The 18,504-nt window shown below is 42.7% G+C and overlaps 1 protein-coding gene across 1 annotated transcript in view; it reads left to right on the top strand.

Moving 5' to 3' along the window:
* LOC119059998 (uncharacterized) overlaps positions 1 to 18,504 on the top strand; it is a 182,473-nt gene that overhangs the window by 32,613 nt on the left and 131,356 nt on the right. Inside the window, exon 2 of the mRNA XM_053663963.1 lies at positions 5,050 to 5,145. Within this exon, the coding sequence (XP_053519938.1) occupies positions 5,050 to 5,145 (96 nt within the window). The remainder of the gene's footprint in view (positions 1 to 5,049; positions 5,146 to 18,504) is intronic.

Genomic DNA, 18,504 nt, shown 5'->3' on the forward strand with positions numbered 1-18,504 from the left:
GTGTCGAGCCCTGGTTTTCTGACTATGCCAGCTGGTCTTATCGACACCCACTCCACCTCAGCTTGTCGCGAAGGTGTGGCAGCTGCCACCCACTGCTCATCCAGGAGGCCAGCACACCTTCTCCTGATACGGCATCTGTTTCCTTCAGGGGGCTTTTCTGGGGCCTAAGGTCAAATTTTGCTACCACAAAGCCTGGGATTAGGTCATTTTATTTTGTCTAGGAGATCTACTGTAGAAAGAGCGTGAAATTTGAGGTCAGAGACAAGGTTCAAGTGGTATTTCACCATTTTATGTTATTGCCTATATGATTTTGGTCAAGTGCTTAAACTTTCAGAGCCTAAGTTTCTTCAGCTATAAAATGGGAATAGCACAGGTGTGGAGAGACAAGGGGAGGATTAGAAGTAGTGCAACAGAGCACTCAATAACTGCTTGGCACATTGTGGATGCTTAGTAACTGGTAGCTATTACATAATTGTCACCATTGTAGGGCCTTCTGGCTGGTCTTGGGGGCTGAAAAAGCTGCTTCAGAATACGGATTCTGGGGTAAACCTCCTACGTTCAAGTTCTTGTTCTACCATGTATCAGCTGTATGCGTACACACAACTGTGCTTCAGTTTTTGCGGTGTGTAAAAAGGATGCAATAACAGACCCTACCTCATAAAGATAAACGATTGTAAAGAGACAAATAAGAACTGTCAAGAGGTTGAGTTGAAATGACCAAAGGACCTCATACTGGTGGTCTAGTGCCATTATTGTTCTCAGTGACATCGTATGAACCTCCTTGAAATGTTCTCTTCTCCTTTCTGCTTCAGTTGAAAGAATTCCTCATTTTTTGTATTAATGCCAACACAAATGTTGATACTATTTTTACTCAAAATAGAGATAAATTGTCATCAAAATTACTGTTTCCACTTAAGAAATTGAATTAACTACTCTAAAAGAACTTTTTGTATCTGTGTACAGAGAATACACAAGTATTTTCTGTAGAATTACTACACATAAAATTAGGTATCATAAATAAAAATCTCATGTTATAGAGAATATGTAAAAAAACACAACCAGCTTTCTGTTAAAAATAACAAACCCAAAATGTGATTTTATTGAAGTGATTTGACTATCCTGCTTTAATCTTGAATTGGGCTGGGTTGCATGTGAGTTAAATTTCGCCCCCTCTGAGATACAGTAATAAGATGGGACCATGCGTGTGAGTCCACCGGGAGGAAAACTGTGAATTTAACGACGGTCTAGAAATCCAATTTGGCTTATCCCCGAGGGCCATGTGTGGTGCTGGCCGGGTCTGCATCATCATTCTGAAGTCTGCACCAATGTCCTTTGACTAATACCCTGCAGCTGTCTGGGTCACTACTTTGGAGTGCTATTTATTTGCAGTAGTGATGCTGCAAATAGGAAAAACTTTCTCTTTTGTTGGTTGAAAGCTTTTGCACAACAGGCATGGCTTTTATTTAGAGACAGCCAAGAAATGTGGCATAAGAATTGGTTGTATACAACCACTTTCAAAAATAGTTTGACATTCCTTAGGAGAGTTGAATTTTGCAATCCCAAATCCAGCTCCCCTCTGCTAGGTATGTGTCTTGGAGAAACTGGCTGGGACCTCTGGGCGAGGAGCACTAGGCTGTAAATGGCAGCATTATTCCTAGAGCAAAAAACGGAAAACTCCCCAGATGATCCTCAACAGTAGAACAGAGCAGTAAATTGTGGATATGTTCATACAATGAGAAATATATGGGGGGGGAAATCTACTCCAGCCATGAGTCAATAGGGATGAATTTAAAAATCTTAAGAGGCAAGTCTTAAAAGAATATATACAGTTTGTTTTGTTTATATGAGGCTTACAACCAGGCAACATACAGCAATGTGTTGAGAATACCTATGTGGTAAAACCATAAAGAGGAGCAAAGGAATAATTAACTCAGAATTCAGGCTGGTATTTATCTGTGCAGGGAGGCAGGTTACGGTGAGGGGGAGTAGAAGGTGAGAGAGGAAGGGGCACTCAGGTCTTGCAAACAAACAAACAAACAAACAAACCATACCCAAACCCCAGTACCATCGACTGGGTATTAGGTACGTGGGCTTTATTTTATCATTCTTTAATCTGACATGTTGTTATCACTGTATAACCTTGCCTCAAAACCTAGCAGCTGAAAACAGTGATAAACATCTGTGGCCTCACAGCTTCTGTGTAGGTCAGGAAGTCAGGAGCAGCTCAGCTGGGTGGCTCTAACTAACCTGGGGTCTTGCATGGCATTGCAGTCAAGATAGCAGCTGAAGCAGCCATGACCGAAGGCTTCACTGGGCTGGAGAATCTGTTGCTCTTAAGAGGGCTAACTCCCTTGGCTCTTTGCGGAGGTCTCAGTTCCTCAGTGCGTGGACTTGTTTCTAGAGCACCTGAGTGTCTTCACGAAATGGGAGCCAGCTTTCCTCCTGAGAGAATGAGGGGAGGCTGCTCTTTCTCCTAGCCTTTGGAGTCACACTCCATCATTTCTCTAGAATCGTATTGGTTATTCCCGCCAGCCCTGTTCGTTGTGGGAGAGGAGCATGAATATTGGAGGCAGGAGCATTGAGGCCACCTTGGAAGCAGGCTGCCATGGTTATGCACTTTTTAATGTAATATATTTTACAATAAAACTTTTACATTTTTATCCTTACCTGAGGCCTTTTTTTTTCTTTTCATTGTTCTTAGAGAGAGAGGAAGGGAGAGAGAGAAACATGCATGAGAGTTTGGCTGCCTCCTGTATTTGCTCAGATAGGGAATTGAGTTCAACCTACGTATGCACTCTGAGTACAATTAAACTGCAACCTTTGGGTTACAGGTTGCTGCTCCAACCAACTGAGCCACACCGGCCAGGGCACAATAAAAAGTTTTTAGAGACAAACCAAATTGGTGACCTTACTTTTTTTTAGTAATCATGCAGCCATCCACATAAATGAAAATTACAGTACTTGCTGAATGTTTCCCTGGTCAGGAGGGGTTGAAGAAAAGTTACGATGTAAACTGGGTAACCGAGTGGGAGGAGCCTGCCCACCAGGGGTGTGCTTGGGGCGGTGCAGCCGGCGAGAAGGGGGGTGGAGGGAGGAGCTTCAGTCCTGCTCACAGGAGGGTGTGTGGTGTATGGATGGGATTATGTCCGCCCAGCCCTCAGTTTACCTGACCTAGATCTGGCGGAAGTCCACGATTCCTGATTTTAAAGAGAATCTGCAGACCAAGGACCACTGGTAGCTTTCTGGGCTTGCTGTGATAGAAACTTCTTATACCAACTTCACATATTCTTTGAAGACCATGTTTAATGAAAAAAGAGAATCCACCCCTCACTCCCTCCTCCCACATGTAATGGTACAGCTGGAAATGGAACTAGGCAAGTAAGGATTAGAGTTTTAGCTTAAAAATTTGTGCAACAATGGCATCGTACTCCATAATGCATATTTGCTTTAATATTAACAACTTTTAAATTACTGATTCATGCTCTTATCTTCAACTAAAACTGGGAGTAAATTTGATGTTTCCAAAGGTACATCATGTTTTTTCCATGGTTTTGTGTAGCTCCTGGCATGATTTCTGGGTGAGTGCCACAGGGGTCTAAGTGCCCGGCTTGTGAGTCACGTCCTGTCTCCTTTGTGGGTTGCGTTGTTCCTGTAATCAGGTGTCCCAGCCCCCAGGTGAGGAGGCAGCTTGGAGAGATTCTCTGGGTCTTTACTCAAGGTACCGATGGAGGAGACAGAACTGAAAGCCAGTGCAGGGGTTCCCTGGCTACCTTTCCTCAGGCTTTTGTTCTCCAGCACCTTCCCAGGTTCAGGTTAGAACACTGATACCTATAAGGCCCTGTGCTTGCATAATTTTTGTGACCAGCAGATGAAAGGCTACTTTAGACCATTATATAGGGACACTATATTCTCACCAGCTGTAGTTGTTTTTTTTAAATGCTGTTTCCATCTTTGTTGTGGATCTGTGTCTATGCCATTATATTATATTGTATTTTGCATTTTACAAAAATAAATGGGAAGTCCTCAACAGCAAGTTATTGCATTTTGTTGTGGCAAAGGTAAAAATCTCCAAGGTTGCCATGTGGTGCTGGCTTTACTTCCATTGGCCAACAGTGTGCTTTCTTGAGGAAGAAGGGGGGAAATGGACATATATGTGTGTATATGTACATGTGTGCGCATATATGTGTATATACATATATACACATACACATACAAACTGTGGCACCCTCCCTCTCCCAGTGGCAGGTGAATGTGTTATTTGGCCATTTTGCTTTGAGGCTGGTTTTTAGGAGAGCATCGTGTTGTGGGGGGGTGGGGCAGTGAGAAGGGGTGGGAATAACTTATATGGTGAGACCAGCCCTGAACTTAGGGTCAGGAGACCTAAGTTGGAGTTTCATCTCATGCATTTTCTGTTCAAATGCTCTTGTCATACATCATCTCTGAGGCTTAGCTGCCTCCTCTGGGGAATGGAATCAGTAAACTCCGCTCACCTCACAGGGCAGTTGGGGGAGGATCTGTTGTTACAGATAACGCCAAAACGTGAGGTGTGGTGGAGGCAGCAGCAAATGTGACTAGCAGACCATGGTGCCACGGTGCCTCATGGCAGGCGCTGTCATCGAGTGTGGTAGTAGACAGGGTCCAGCACCTCTTCCTGAAAGGACTCCAGAGGATCCGCAGTTCTGCTGTGGTTCTGTGTGTGTCCGTGGATGCCTTCCAGGTGCGGTCTCAGAAACCCAAAGTCGGAGTGGAGCTCAGGTTCTTGAAGCTCCACTTTTTGTTTGAGTGGAGGTTTGGGCTAGTCACTGCCTGCAATTGAGGTGAAAGAAAGTTAGGAATTCCTTTGTTCCAGAAGTTCCCAGGGGCGTTATCCTCCCATTTAGTATGCGATGGGATCATTCTTTTCTCCTTTTTCCTTCCTTAAGAAAGAAATAGTTGCAGCAGTATTTTAATCTAGAGACTTGTCTTATGTTGAGAACATTTTTTAAGTGAAGTAGCATTAACTTAATACAGATCTTTGGTGATAACATGTCGTTTTGCTGATTCTTTCAGGGAGAGGGCAGCATGAACGGTCCCTGAATGTGCCTTTGGGCACATTTCGCCATTCATTTTTGATTAGGAGAAAGAAGACAGCCATCCACTTGAAAGGTAAGTAAACATTTCTGTGTAATGGTTTATTATCAAAATTTTCAGACATACTAAAGAGTTAAAGGAATGTGCAGGAGTTCCTGTGTATCCACCACCTACATTAACAATTGGCATTTGGCCACATTGTGTGTGTGTGTACAGATTTGTATATTTTCCTGCCAAAACATTCAAGTTACAGGCATCATGATATTTTATCCTAAATTCTTGGGGATGCAGCTCCTAAAAAGGATATTCTTCTTTGAGAGGCATTTTAGAACATTCATAAACTATGCGACCCATAATAATTAATTAAACATAGTTATAATTTCCTATTAAAAGATGTAATTTTGAGTTTATGCTCCTTATTAACTGGTGTAAATAAGGTCAGATTTAACAAAATGTTTAAGCGGTGGTTTATTTCATGGACAGATGGGCAGTACGAATTTGCTCTGAGAAGCATCTGAGTGTCAAGGATTAGAATTTGTGCGATATATGGTGCCTGTGTAGGAGGGGACACCACGCTTTCTTCTGTCCTCGTCACCTGCCCGCCCGCCGTGGCCGATGTTTGCTGTTAGGTCATTGGATCTGGTCACCACTCCTGCGTCTTCCTGGTCGGCATTCACAAGTGGACCAGTCATCGGGAGCTGATGTGATCAAAGGTCTCACTTGATTTTTTAACCCGAAATTATTAGGAGAATGTGTAAAGAATACGAGTGGTGATGTCAAGTTGACATTACTATATTAAAATCCACGTTAGAGTGATTCACAATGATTCTCAGCCCATAATTTGACTACCTGAATTGAAACTTTACATAAAATCTTAAAGATGTGTTCGGCTGTGATTGTAATTATACATTACGGCCTATTACATAATCAGTTATTAGAATTCTGTGGTTATTGCACAGTGGCTGGCTGTTGTTCTACATTCTAATCTCAGTTACATTTTATTTATGGTATCTTCCTCAAGTGGTCCCTGAGTATCTAAGCATTTCTTCATAGATGTTTATAAATGTGACTTGCCCATTTAGAGCATTATTTTAAAGAAGTCCGTTGAAGGGAGCCATTTGGGGCAGCAGAGGCATCTTGTATTCTTTTTTCTCATGTGGAACAAAGAGTCAGTGACAGCAGTAAAGTGTCTTCCGAAGACACCGGCGTTCGGAAGGGGCAGTGACAGGGCTTCCTGCAGGCAGCACGGAGTGGTCTGGTTTGCTTTGCTGCTCCTTGGCCTCTGTCTGGTTATGCTTTGAAAAGAGGAGGAGTTGAGAGGGGCTCCATATGGGGCAGCAGGCTTGAAGGACAGACGAAGCGAAGGCATGTGGGCCCTGCGTGGGGTCTTCAGCTGGCTTTCTGGCCCTGGACCATGAAGGCATGGGGTAATGATATATTTTTTTATTTTCTATTGAAATAAAACATGCATACAGAAAATATACATATTGTAAGTGTACAGATCAACATAATTTCACAAAGTGCACTCATTCATGTAACTGGCACCCAGATCAAGAAACAAAACTTTACCATCATAGCCTCGGGCTGCCTCCTAGGTGCTGCCCTGCTCCACGGGTAGCTACTCTCTCGACTTCTATAAACAGCGTAAATTCATTTTGCTGTTTCTCTCTCTCTCTCGCTCTCTGTAATATGTAATGCAGATTGTACTTTTTGTGTCTGGTTTTTCTCATTTAACAATGTATTAGAGAGTTTCCACCATATTGTTGCATGTAGTTATAGATTATTCATTTTTATTACTATTGAGCATTCCATCATATGGGAATACAACAGCTTGTTCATTCTGTTAGATGCAGGTAATTTTTTTGTGTTTACCCACCCAGAGCACCCTCTGGCAGAAATGAAGATTAAACAAGGTTTTATCCTCATTATGGCTACAGTGCAGGTGGTCCCGGTGGTCCTACCTTTGCCCCTTTACTTCTGCTGTGAGATGAAGGAGGAATCCAGGCCGCAGAGAGAAGATTGAGCCACAGTTGGGAGATGTGTGGTTTTTCAGTCCTGTAGTGACTCCAGCTGCTTTCCCTGTGACTGACCACGTCCCTGCTGGCCCATCCTCTTTTCTACCCTTATCACTCTTGTACAGCCCCTTCGCGGAGACCGTGCAGAATACATCCCATAATAGGCAACCAGTGAATAGTTAAAGTTCATTAGGTGTTGAGATTAAGTGGTAGATGAAAGGCAAAAAATTTAAACTCATGGGCCTGCTTTTAAGGAGCCTGTGTTGTGGTTATACATTCACAGGGATATGGGCCACATCCCTGGGAACCGTGTGTAGTATAGAATTCAGGGAGTAAATTCAGAGGCTTGCAGGGGCCAGGAGTGTAATGGGACGGAAATTAGCTGGTTCAGTAAGGAGTGATGGGCACTGTGGAAAAAGAGAATATATGCCTTGCCCAATTTTTGACTCAACAAAACATGTCTGGCTGAATTTAGCAAGTTCACCAATTTCCGACCTTTAGGGAATAGAGTGTTCATTGTTGGAAAGTGGTTTCCTTGGGGTTTGAATGTTTTTATGGATTATGGATGATTTTGTAAATAAAGTCTTATTCAAACACAATCATGCTCATTGGTTTATGTATTATCTATGTCTACTTTTGTGCTCTGACAGCTGAGCTGTTTAAGTTGTGAGAGAGACCAGGGTTGAGTAGTGAGTGACCACGTGACCCATAATACCTAAAATAGTTACCATCTGTTCCTTCACAAAAAAGCCTGCCAACTCCTGCTTACTTCGTAAAAGCAAGGACGTAGTAATAGTAACCCCTGTAGTTATAACATAGTCTGAAACCACTCATTTTAGTGTTAATACCTTTATTTATTCAACAACAGTAGGCACAGAGTGCCTATTGTATGTAAGACATGGAATAGTGATAGACAGATGTGATTCTTGCCCTTGAAGAATTTTATGAGGCTCCTGTGAACTCGAAGTTCCATTGTGAGATTGTGCTTTCAATGAATCAAAAGTGTAATATGGAAATAGAATGACCAAACCCTCAATTTTAAACTAAATTTTTGGCCATATTTATTAATTTTAGAAATATGATGAATACTTATCTGTATAAGCTAATGGTTACCTCAGTTATAAGGTACAGGTGGTATGGGTACGTAGAGATGACTGTGTTTAAAAGCCCTAATTGTTTACGTGTGGTAACACCAGACTGGGAGGGAGCGTGTCCTTTGGATGGGGTTGTGTGCTTGGAGGTGCTTACCAAAACAAGTCAGCGGACCCCCAGTCTTCGGCTCTGTTATTATTTATTTATGTCTTAAAATTATAAGAGAAAGTTTAGACAGTGGTAGAGGCAGTAGAAGCGAGCCAGGAAGCCTAGGAAACAAGTTACAGAAGCAGAAGAAGGGCTCAGGAGAAGGAAGGCAAAGGTAGTTCCCCTGGAGGGGCCGGGAAGAACGGGAGGAAGGGACAGGCGCCGGGCCTGCTCCTGAGAGGGAAAGCGAGCCTCAGGCTACTTTAATGGTAAATCCTAAACCTCAGCAGAAAGCACAGCACACAAAGGAATCAAGTTTTGAGTGTAGCACAACAAATCACTCGTTGTTGGTATGCTTATCTGTTTGCTTACTTGAGGTCGTAAAAATTTGTTTCTTTTCTTTAAATCCTCACTTGAGGATCCTACTGGAGGACATGTTCACTGATTTTCTGAGAGGGAGGAAGGAAGGGAGGGTGGGAGAGAGAGAGAAGACACAGAAGACAGGCACACACAGTGGCTGCCTCCCGTACGTACAGGGATCGAACCCACGACCTTTTGGTGTCCAGAACGATGCTCCAACCAACTGAGCCACGCGGCCAAGTCTGTTCCTAAAAGGAGCCTATAGAGGGTTTGTAATGAACACAGAGCTGGTTTTAAATGTCATTTTCACTCACCATTTTCATTTATGCTCATATGTTTTATGGGTGGACACTTGCCCCTTCACCATCCCCAGATTGTCTTTGGACAGAGAAAAAGGAAGTGCAGTTGGCCCAGCTCAGTAAACCGTCATAAGCCAAAATGGTTGCATCGCCTTCTTCCAGCCCGAGATTGCTTTCTTCCCGAAAGAAATCTCACTTTCTTTCCGGAAATGAGATTGGCAGTGTGTTTGGGTGTTGCAGATAAGGTTGTTTAGTGGTGTGTAATAATGTGAACACGTGACGATGCAGGACGTGTTCACGTATTGCTTTGGGAGCCGTATGACGTCAGATGGACTCCTACTTGCAGCCTTTGGGGGCGGGGTCTGGATGGCCACCCGGGGGTGGGGACTGGTCCGAGGGAACGATGGAGAAGTGATGTCATCTGGTGCAGTGAACAGTCTAGTGGATGTGGTTAAAGCTGCATAACAGTTTGCAAGATTAATTAAAAAGTTAAGGTTCAATTCCTTTCATGAGGAAGCAGTGACACTTACTGCTTGTGTTTAAAATGTTTTTAGACGTTCAGTGTTGTTCTTCATTTTAATAATTTTTTGTAGTGGTTTGGGTTTAGGGTTAAATGAACAATGAGAATTGAGAAGATGGAGAGAAAGTAAACATCTCAGTTGTTTTCCCTACAAAACTGGAAACAGGAGACTTAACAGCTTTGGTTAAAAATAAAGTCTTTTGAAACAAATTAGGAAAACTGGGTCTTCTGTTTTATGTAAAATGGAGTTCTTGGCACAAGAAGCATCAGGAGTGTTTTACTTCAGAGAGGGAAGTGTCCTGAAGTACAGAAAAGGCAGACGAACATAGCTTGATAGAATAAAACATGTTTAGAAAGATTATTATATTAGGGTGATTCTTTTGGCTTCAAGTGACAGAAAACCCTAGTGACAGATTCTTTTGGCTTCAAGTGACAGAAAACCCTAGTGACAGATTCTTTTGGCTTCAAGTGACAGTAACAGTTTCAAACAATGTTAAGTGAAATAAATGTATCAGCTCAGGTAATTGAAAGTATAGAGAGGGATCTGACTTCAGGAAGGGCTTGATTTGGGATCCCAAGGATGTCAGGAAGTTTCATCTTGGCCGCATGTACTTGGGCTACAAATTGAGATTTCCAGAAGCTTCAGGCTAACGTCATTAAAGTGATCATCCAAGATACTGTACAGATAACATTCCTGGCCTCGTGCCTGGCACTGGACAAGTCTCTGGGGCCAGGGACATAGGCTTGTCCTGACTGCAGTGCCCTGGGCACGTACGTCACCCCTGCAGCCCGAAGGCAGCACATCTCCAGCTGAAGACGAAGCTCCGGGGATGACAGTGGGAAGGAGTCCCTCCAGAAGTAAATCAGGGCAGTTGCCGGGAGGGTTCGTGGGTGCTAGGAGGCAAAATCATCATCATAATAAGAAGAAGAATAAGAAGCATTTTCACGGTTTACAAAGCATTTTCAGGTTTAGTCTTGTTTGACCTGAAAGAAGCATCAGGTTAGTCAGGACAAAGAAGTGCTTAAGTGCATGGATCCTGCGGCCAGACCGCATGGGTTCAGTTAGTAGCCACATAAGATTCTGACAGTTTGTTTAACTTCTCTGTGCCCCAGTTCCCTTGCCTGTGCAATGGGCATGAAGTCCTCCCTCTACCCTACAGGGTTCTGGAAGGGGTAAATCAATGGGTATCTGTAGAGCGCTTAGTGCCTGATGCATGCTGGTCTCTCCGTCCTTTGTCTTTGTTGTTGTTAATCTTTAAAACAGCCCTGCTGGCCGAGCGTCCTCTTTGCTTCACAGGCGTGGACGCTGAAGTCCAGACTCACGTGGCCCGTAAATGTGGAGCCAATAGCAGTTGGGTGCCCTGACTTCTTGTCCCCATACTTGTTTTTGTATAATGATTGTGGGCTGTTTGGATTCATGAGAAATTGGAGAAGCAGAGAGGAAAACAGTCCTACAAGGCAGCCGGCTGTTTGGAAGTACCCAGGTGTACAGAGGGCAGCATTACTTACATCGCCTACTTGCAAATGGATCTTTATCTTACCACATACAGAGCGCCCCCCAGTACACTGAGGTGATATTACTATGAGAAAATTGACACTGGCATTGTTCCGCCCTGGTGGGCACGTGCCTGGGACAGTCGGCCGTGTCTAGGCTGGGCATTCACTCGGGAAATGCTTGCTGATTGTTTAATCAAATCCAGTATTCTGAGCTTTAGAGGACTCTAAGACTTTTGTGGTCAGGAGGTGGTCTGGACCTATCATTGTGGTGTGAGGATGTAACTTCTAATGGAGCAAGGCTTGGACCACCTCAGAATGCTGCTTCCAAGGCCTTTAGCCAGTTCTATCTAGAAGTAGACACCGCTTTCCTCATTACGAATATTTCCCCACAATGTTAAGAATGTTTTGTGTGGAAGTTACTCAAATGATTTAATGGAGAAAGCTTGCCCTGGAGACTCCGACTTTGATATGACCCAGACATCTAAGGAGGGTCATGTTGCTTTCTGAAGACAAAGACAATGACTTCTTTGTAACTACTGTGGGCTCAAGACACTGGAAACTTAAAGTATCACTGTGGGTAATCCATGATACATCACCCCCTCCCCCCGAATATGCAGCTGTACACAAGAGGAAAAACTTAGCAGAAACCACAATTTTGGCTGTCCCTGTAGTGATTTTGAGGAAAAACAGTGCTATTCAGGACTCCCAAAACTTGCTTGGTCGACATGCCCACTCACTTCACTGCATGGAAAACTCTGCCCTGCAGTGGCACACCCTCCCCCGTGGCCGCCGGGCCTGGCGTGTGGAAGGCACTGAGATATCTTCTGAATGAACAGACCTGTCTGAACTGTGCCTTTGTCTCCATTTTCAATTTTTTTTGACAAGGAGTTACTTACCATGTAGATGTCTTCAGGAATTTTTGCTCGAGTCTTACATTATCTTCTTCGTCTGAACATACCACATTATATTGTTTCTTTAGATGAAGATGATGGCGTTTTCAGAGTTGATTCCAACGCCTGGTTTTACAACAATATTTATATTCTAAATAACAGCACCTATTCAGAGAGTAAAGGGATTAGCTACTAATTCTGTAGAAACGACCCTCGATTTGTGAAATTCTTGCAAGAATCATAATAGGTTCTTAGATTTAATACCACTTACTTTATATTCTTAGCTCCATGAGAGCTTTTGGCCTTGCTGAGTAGTTTTGGATTGACTGTTACAATAGCTTCTTCATCGTCTTTAACCTGACCCCATATTATAGCTAGAAAAACAGATCAATCTTATTTCCTGTAATGTCAGCAACAAAAGTAATAATAACATTACCATAATTGTGTGAGGAGCACCACCCTGAGTTCTTTTGTTGATTATCCTATTTAATATTCTTAACATCTCTGTGACCATTATTTGTAGAGGATGAAACTGAGGTCCAGTCAGGATGTGGCTGTGTGGCCACACGCCTGCCCACAGTGTTCACAGACACCCACTGGTGTGAGCCAGTGTCCCAGCCAGGCCCTCTCACACTGCCTGCGTCTTGGAATCATCTTTGGAGCTTTGGAAGTGCTCCAGGTCTTGGGCCATGGCTCCCCCCTGTCCACCTTCCTTTGTGTTCTTGTGTATTTGGTTTAGGGACTCGGGTAGGACTGAGAACTCGAGCAGCACCACCAGCGTTACCTGGTGACTTGTTGGAAGTAAAAATTCTTGGGTCCCACCCAAAAGTACTGAACTGAAACTCTGTGGGTGAGGTCCAGCAGGCAGTGTTTTAATAAGCCTCTAGTGAGTCTTCTCTTGACTTGTAAAAAACACCTAACGTTACATTTACCATCTTCACCGTTCTTGAGTTTCAGTTCAGTGACGTTAAGTGTGCTCACATTGTCATGAAACAGATCCCCAGAACCTTTCGTCTTGCACATCTGACACTCCGCTCATTCAACCACGGTTCTCCCTTCCCCACTCCCCCAGCCCCTGGTGTCCACCAGTCGATCTTCTGCTTTTATGTCTTTGACTACTTTAGATACCTCACATAAGTGGGATTCCAGGTGATTCTTGTGCACACTCAAGTTTGAAACCACTGAACTTCAAACTTTGATTTGGCCCCTCCCCCTCCAGACTCCCAGTCCATCATCAATATCAACTGTACTGAACATCACAGACACACTTGTGCAAGCTATGCATCTAGTCTGGCCTCTGCCACAGGACACTTTGTTGTTCTGTGTCACTTGGATCAGGTTTCTTAGTTTCCCTGAGGTGGTTTTCTTACCTGTGCAAAGCGGGCAACCCAACGAAGCAGGTTATCATTTAATACAAGTTAAATGATTAGACCCATGTGAAATATTTTGTAAGTTGTCAGGTGATATAGTGATGAAATACTAAATGTACATATAACACTCATCTTTTTTTAAAATTTAGCTTTTGTTTTTATTGAGGTCATATAAGCTCGTATAGTTCCACAAGGCCTCTTGTTCCTTTATGCTGTTGTTCCTCCCCTTCCCCAATTTCTTATTTGGTGTTTATCTTAAACTGTAAACAGGATTCCCAGGTACCATATATAGTATAGTTTGGTTAACCTTCTTGTAAACAAATTTTGTTTTTCTTGGATTTACTAATTGTCTTTTTTTAAAGTGATGCACTAGCCACTAATTTAGCCACAAAGAATATTCCATGTGACTGGAATATTGGAAAAGAATATTCCCGATATCTTAAGACATTTAGGTATTTTATCAATTTTATCTTCCTGGCAAGATGCCCTGCCCCAGTCTAGACTGCTTCCTTTCCAGGCTTGTTGTGCAGCAGATCTTGAGAGGGACTCTTCAACACGTTCTGGGGATTTATCTCATCTCGCTCCTGTCTTGGCACCCCTGTTTCCCTCATTCCATATTGTCTTCTTTCTTGGCTTACTCCCTTCTTTTAGCAGACTCCATGTCTGGAACCTTCCTAACAAAATACGCGGAGGTATGACTTTTGAGTTGTTTTTTATCTGAGAATGTCACATTCATATTTAATTTATAGTCTGGCTCTGCGTAGAATTCCAGATTGGAAATCTCCGAATCTCAGAATAGTGAAGGCTTTGCTCTCTGCCTTCCGGTGTCTGGTGTTGATGATGAGAAGCCAAGACCTTCTGGCTCCCAGTCCTTTCATTCTCTTCTCTTGAACTTAGTTCTCTTTATCTTCAGTGTTCTGAAATATCATACTTATTCCTTGGTGGGGACTGTGTTTTCATTTATTGCGCTGAGATCCAAATGGGCACTTTCAGGCCAGAAACTCATGTCCTTCGTTTTTAGAAATTTTTTGAAGTGTATCATTACTGATTTTCCCACTTTGTTTTCTCTGTTTGCGCCTTCTGAAATTCCTGTTACACGTTGACTTCCTTGTTTTGTGACTGTCTGATCTTTTCTCTTGTTTTCCACCTCTGTTTTTAAGCTGTTAGAATATTTTCTTCACTTTGTAGTACTTCTGTTAAATTTTTCATATTATCATGTTTTTACTTTCTGATAGTTTTTTATTTTGGGGGTTGTTCTCTGAATGCTTCCATTTTATAGAATCTTATTTCATGACAGTATTTTCTGTTAGCTGTCTGAGGAGATTAATGATACATTTTTTAAACTTTCTTTTTCTACATGCTTTTTTTATACTCCCTCTTCTTCTCTTTCCTATTAGATACTTTCTTTATGTGTCTGTTGATCCTTGAATGTCTGTGCATATTTAAGAATGGGATTTCACAATTTGGATGAGGTGGCTTCTCTGGGGCTGGTAAGTCAGTTGCCATGATCTATCTTTGTGATTTCCAGGTTCAAAAAGTTAAATCTTTAATCTCTCCTGTTGTCTTTGTCCTTGCAGGTTTACGCCATTAAAAAGCAATCGTTGTCATATTGAGGTTTTAGGAGGGAGAACTAAATATGTGTGTTTGTGCACTGTCTCCAACTGGAAGTCAATGTAGAAGTCTTAAAAATTAAATCCAGGGCAGGGTTTGTGGCTTTGGTGTTTGGCCAGACACTTACCTGCAGTGGTGAGCCTTAGCTGGTGTTCATTTATTTTGAAGGCCTGATATATATTTAGGTTGTCTCAGCGGAGATCTTGGCTTTCTTGTTAACTCTGCAGCAGCTGCCTCTTTCTCTTCATTGAACATTTTCATGTCAGATATAAGATACCAATAAATTTATTAATAATCAGGCTTTGCGATAAAAAGTAAGAATCCTTGAAAAATATCCATACTGATGTTTTAAAAAGGAATTTTCTGAATGTAAGCGTATAATCCTTAGATTAAATTGCAGCTGACATATTAAGCCTTTCTACATGAAAAGCTGAATAACAGGCTTTCATGCCATTTGTCCTTTACCATTCACAAAGGGCACGCCACAGGCCAGAAAGATTGGACATAAATATGGCATAGAGAGTGAGGCCGTATTTGTGATTTCCATCCCTAGTAAATGCTTCAGCAAAGCATTCAAGCTCAGATTGTCAGTGAGTAGGTAAAAAAAATGTTGTAACTAACTAACCTTAATTTTGACAGCAGGTCTCTGCCAAAATAAGCAGTTTTTTAGGAGAGCAGTGTGGTTCTTTTAATACAGGGCAACTGACCTTGGGTTGTTTCATGATATGCTGCTTGTGATGACAAACTCAGTTGCTTTCCGTCCTCTCTGAATGTTGGACATGTCCTCTGTGAAATGTTCATGCCTCCTTCTTGCTTCCTGGAGCACAACCTCTCGGAGGAATGCCGTGGTCTTCGCCTATCCCTGGTGGTAATTAGATAACAGGAGTTCTCTTCAGGTTTGCAGCTCTGTGCAGTAACAGCTCTTCAGTAGCTGTAACTTCACCACTGAGAAAGGAAAGGAAAACCTCTCTGCTTCCATGCTGATTGCTGTGGAAGCTTGCCCAAGATACATCGTGCAGAGCTGTGTGCAAAACCGAGAAATTGCTTTCCACTTAAAAGCACTGGCCTATTATTACTCTATAAACCTTTGAGGAAAATCACATTCATAGGTTTTCTAAGTTTAGAAAGTCACTTATTAAAGCCACCGACAATCTAGGGGTAATTTTAGTTATTGTCTTGAGGTTGAATTAAAATTAATAGGAAGCACAGCACTGTGGAGATGCCTGGTTGTTTAGTTTAGAAAGAAACACTAACTTGCCGGTTTGATTCCCAGTCAGGGAACATGCCTGGGTTGCAGGCCACATCCCCAGTATGGGATGTGCTAAAGGTAATCATTCACTGATGTTTCACTCCCTCTCTTTCTCCCTCCCTTCCCCATCTCTCTAAAATACATGAATAAAATCTTTAAAAAAAGAAACACTAGTATGGGAAATATAGAATCTAAAGAACTTCAGACACATGGTCATAAACTAAAGGGGGGAAATGATGGGGGAGGGGGTATGCAGGGTGGAGGGGAATGAAGGGGGAAATAGAACAACTGTAATGGCATAATTAATAAAATACATTTAAAAAAGAAACACTAACTATAAATAAATTGTGAATTCTCATAGTTCAGGAAAGGTCCCTTTTCGCTAAATTAGCATCTCCTTTCTTTCTCTGTATTTTTCTCTTTTCCCTGTGCCTTCCAAGCCTGTCTCCATATATATGGTAGTGAAGTGAGCTCTTGGGGCCTTGTCTGTTACTGCGTAGGCACAGACCAGAGTCTTTTGGGCGGAGAGGAAACCCTGTAGATGATGACAGATTAGCTGACCAGGGCGCAGCCTGAGCTTCCTGAGCTTTTTCATTGATTATGAGTGTTGCTGCCAGGGCCACACTAGCTCCGTTAAAGCTCTAGTCCCGCTCTGAGCAAGAGAGTTGGTTAGTTATCCTCGGCTTAGTGAAGTAGCCTGAGTCTTTTGAAAGACTTTTAGATCCTGGGAGCTGGCAAAGGAAAATAAACTTTTTTTTTTTTAATTAAAAGGAGAACTAGAACTGTTCTTTGCAGAAACTACCAGGTTCTTATCTTGCTAGAGCTGCCTCGCTCCCAGGGTCTGCAGCCCCAGCTCTGCAGTATTTAAGATTACTAAGACAAAGAATCAAGGAAGAACCAAGTGCTTAGAGCTCCAAGTGACTTAAATGATATGCCTTCAGGGCCATTATTATTTAAAATTTCTGTCTGTTGCCAACATGATGTTGGCATTAGTTTGTGGTGATTTTAATTTGTATTCTTTAACAAACTTCTATTGGCAGGAGTTTAGCACATATAGATATTATAGTGTAATGGGTGATGATATAAAAAATGCTCTCAGGAAATAAAGGGTTAATTTTATGCAATAGATGACTTTGCAATTCAAAAAATATGTGATATAGACTACAGCTCTATCATTTGTGATTTGAGATTGTCACGAATAGGCCTTTCATCTGGTCGAGAATTTTAACTACCCAGTTTCTCCATGGAAAAATTGCTCTTTAGACAGAGTGTGAATGAAATATTCTATCCATTGTGGGACTCTCTCTGCTCTTGGAGCGGGATATGAAGAAAGGGTGGCATTTATGGAATTTGGCTGTTCCGAGGAGAGGGGTGTGTTCCTCTAGCTGCAGCTGCGGTATCTGCTGGGAGGATAGTGGGGATAAGGGTGAGTCTTAGAGGCTCTGAGATCAGCCTCAAGTACTTGGCGAGGAGTTTCTAAGGTTGTTGGCTTTTCATGTGAGTTCCCGGTATCTGATGACTTTGGTGGAGGCCATAGTTGTAACGTTGTTCTACAGGTTTACTCTTTGGTCCTTAAAAAGACGAACTGACTCTGTTTCTGTTTAAGGAAGACAGCTGCAGGGCTCATTGCTTTAGCATGCCAGACATCTACCTTCGTGTGGGGCATCTCTTGGGTTACAAACTGGGCCTGAGTGAGACTGGTGGTTGAGGGTGTTTATCGTCTAGCACTTGGCTTTGGTTAGGGAAGCATCTGGGGGGGGGGGGTCCCACTCTCTCTAACATGGGAAGTGTAATGCAGAAGAAAGGAAGAGACCACACAGATGGCTTTGAGGGTGGTGCTCAATCAGAGACAGCTCAAGCAGGACGTGCAATAGAGCTGGGGCCCTGGGAGCAAAACCGCTCTGGGAAGGCCAGAAGCATGTGTTTCTTGGATGAACGGCTATACTTCTTTCCTTCATGTATTTTTCTTTTGATTTCCTGTAGAACTTAGGATAGCCTTTCAGAAAGTATTGGAAATGTTTGCCTGGGCCCCAACTCTCAAGGTCAAATACGTGCCCTGGAGCCCCCAGCACGATGCTGCCAGCAACAGTGCTGATGGGGGAGGGAGACCTCCGGAAAGCTAGTCAGAGTGCTAGGTCTTCTGGAGGACCGTCTTAGGGTTCAAAATCCTGATTTGTGTTCTGTTTTAATGCCGACGGCGAGTCCTGTAGTTTATTTCAGTATGATCTATGTTAAAGAGGAAGGAGAATGAGGAGTGTATAGGCCCGGAGATTATAGACAAAGTGGAGAAGTTAAGAGGAAAACAAAAAGGATCTCTAACATTCATAATTTATTCATATTTAGTTTAAAAATTCATAAAGTAGGTGTCTTTGGGGTACACTGTT

This window comes from Artibeus jamaicensis, unplaced genomic scaffold (genome assembly GCF_021234435.1).
Source record: "Artibeus jamaicensis isolate MK-2021 breed Jamaican fruit bat unplaced genomic scaffold, CSHL_Jam_final contig_332, whole genome shotgun sequence".
NCBI lineage: Eukaryota > Metazoa > Chordata > Mammalia > Chiroptera > Phyllostomidae > Artibeus > Artibeus jamaicensis.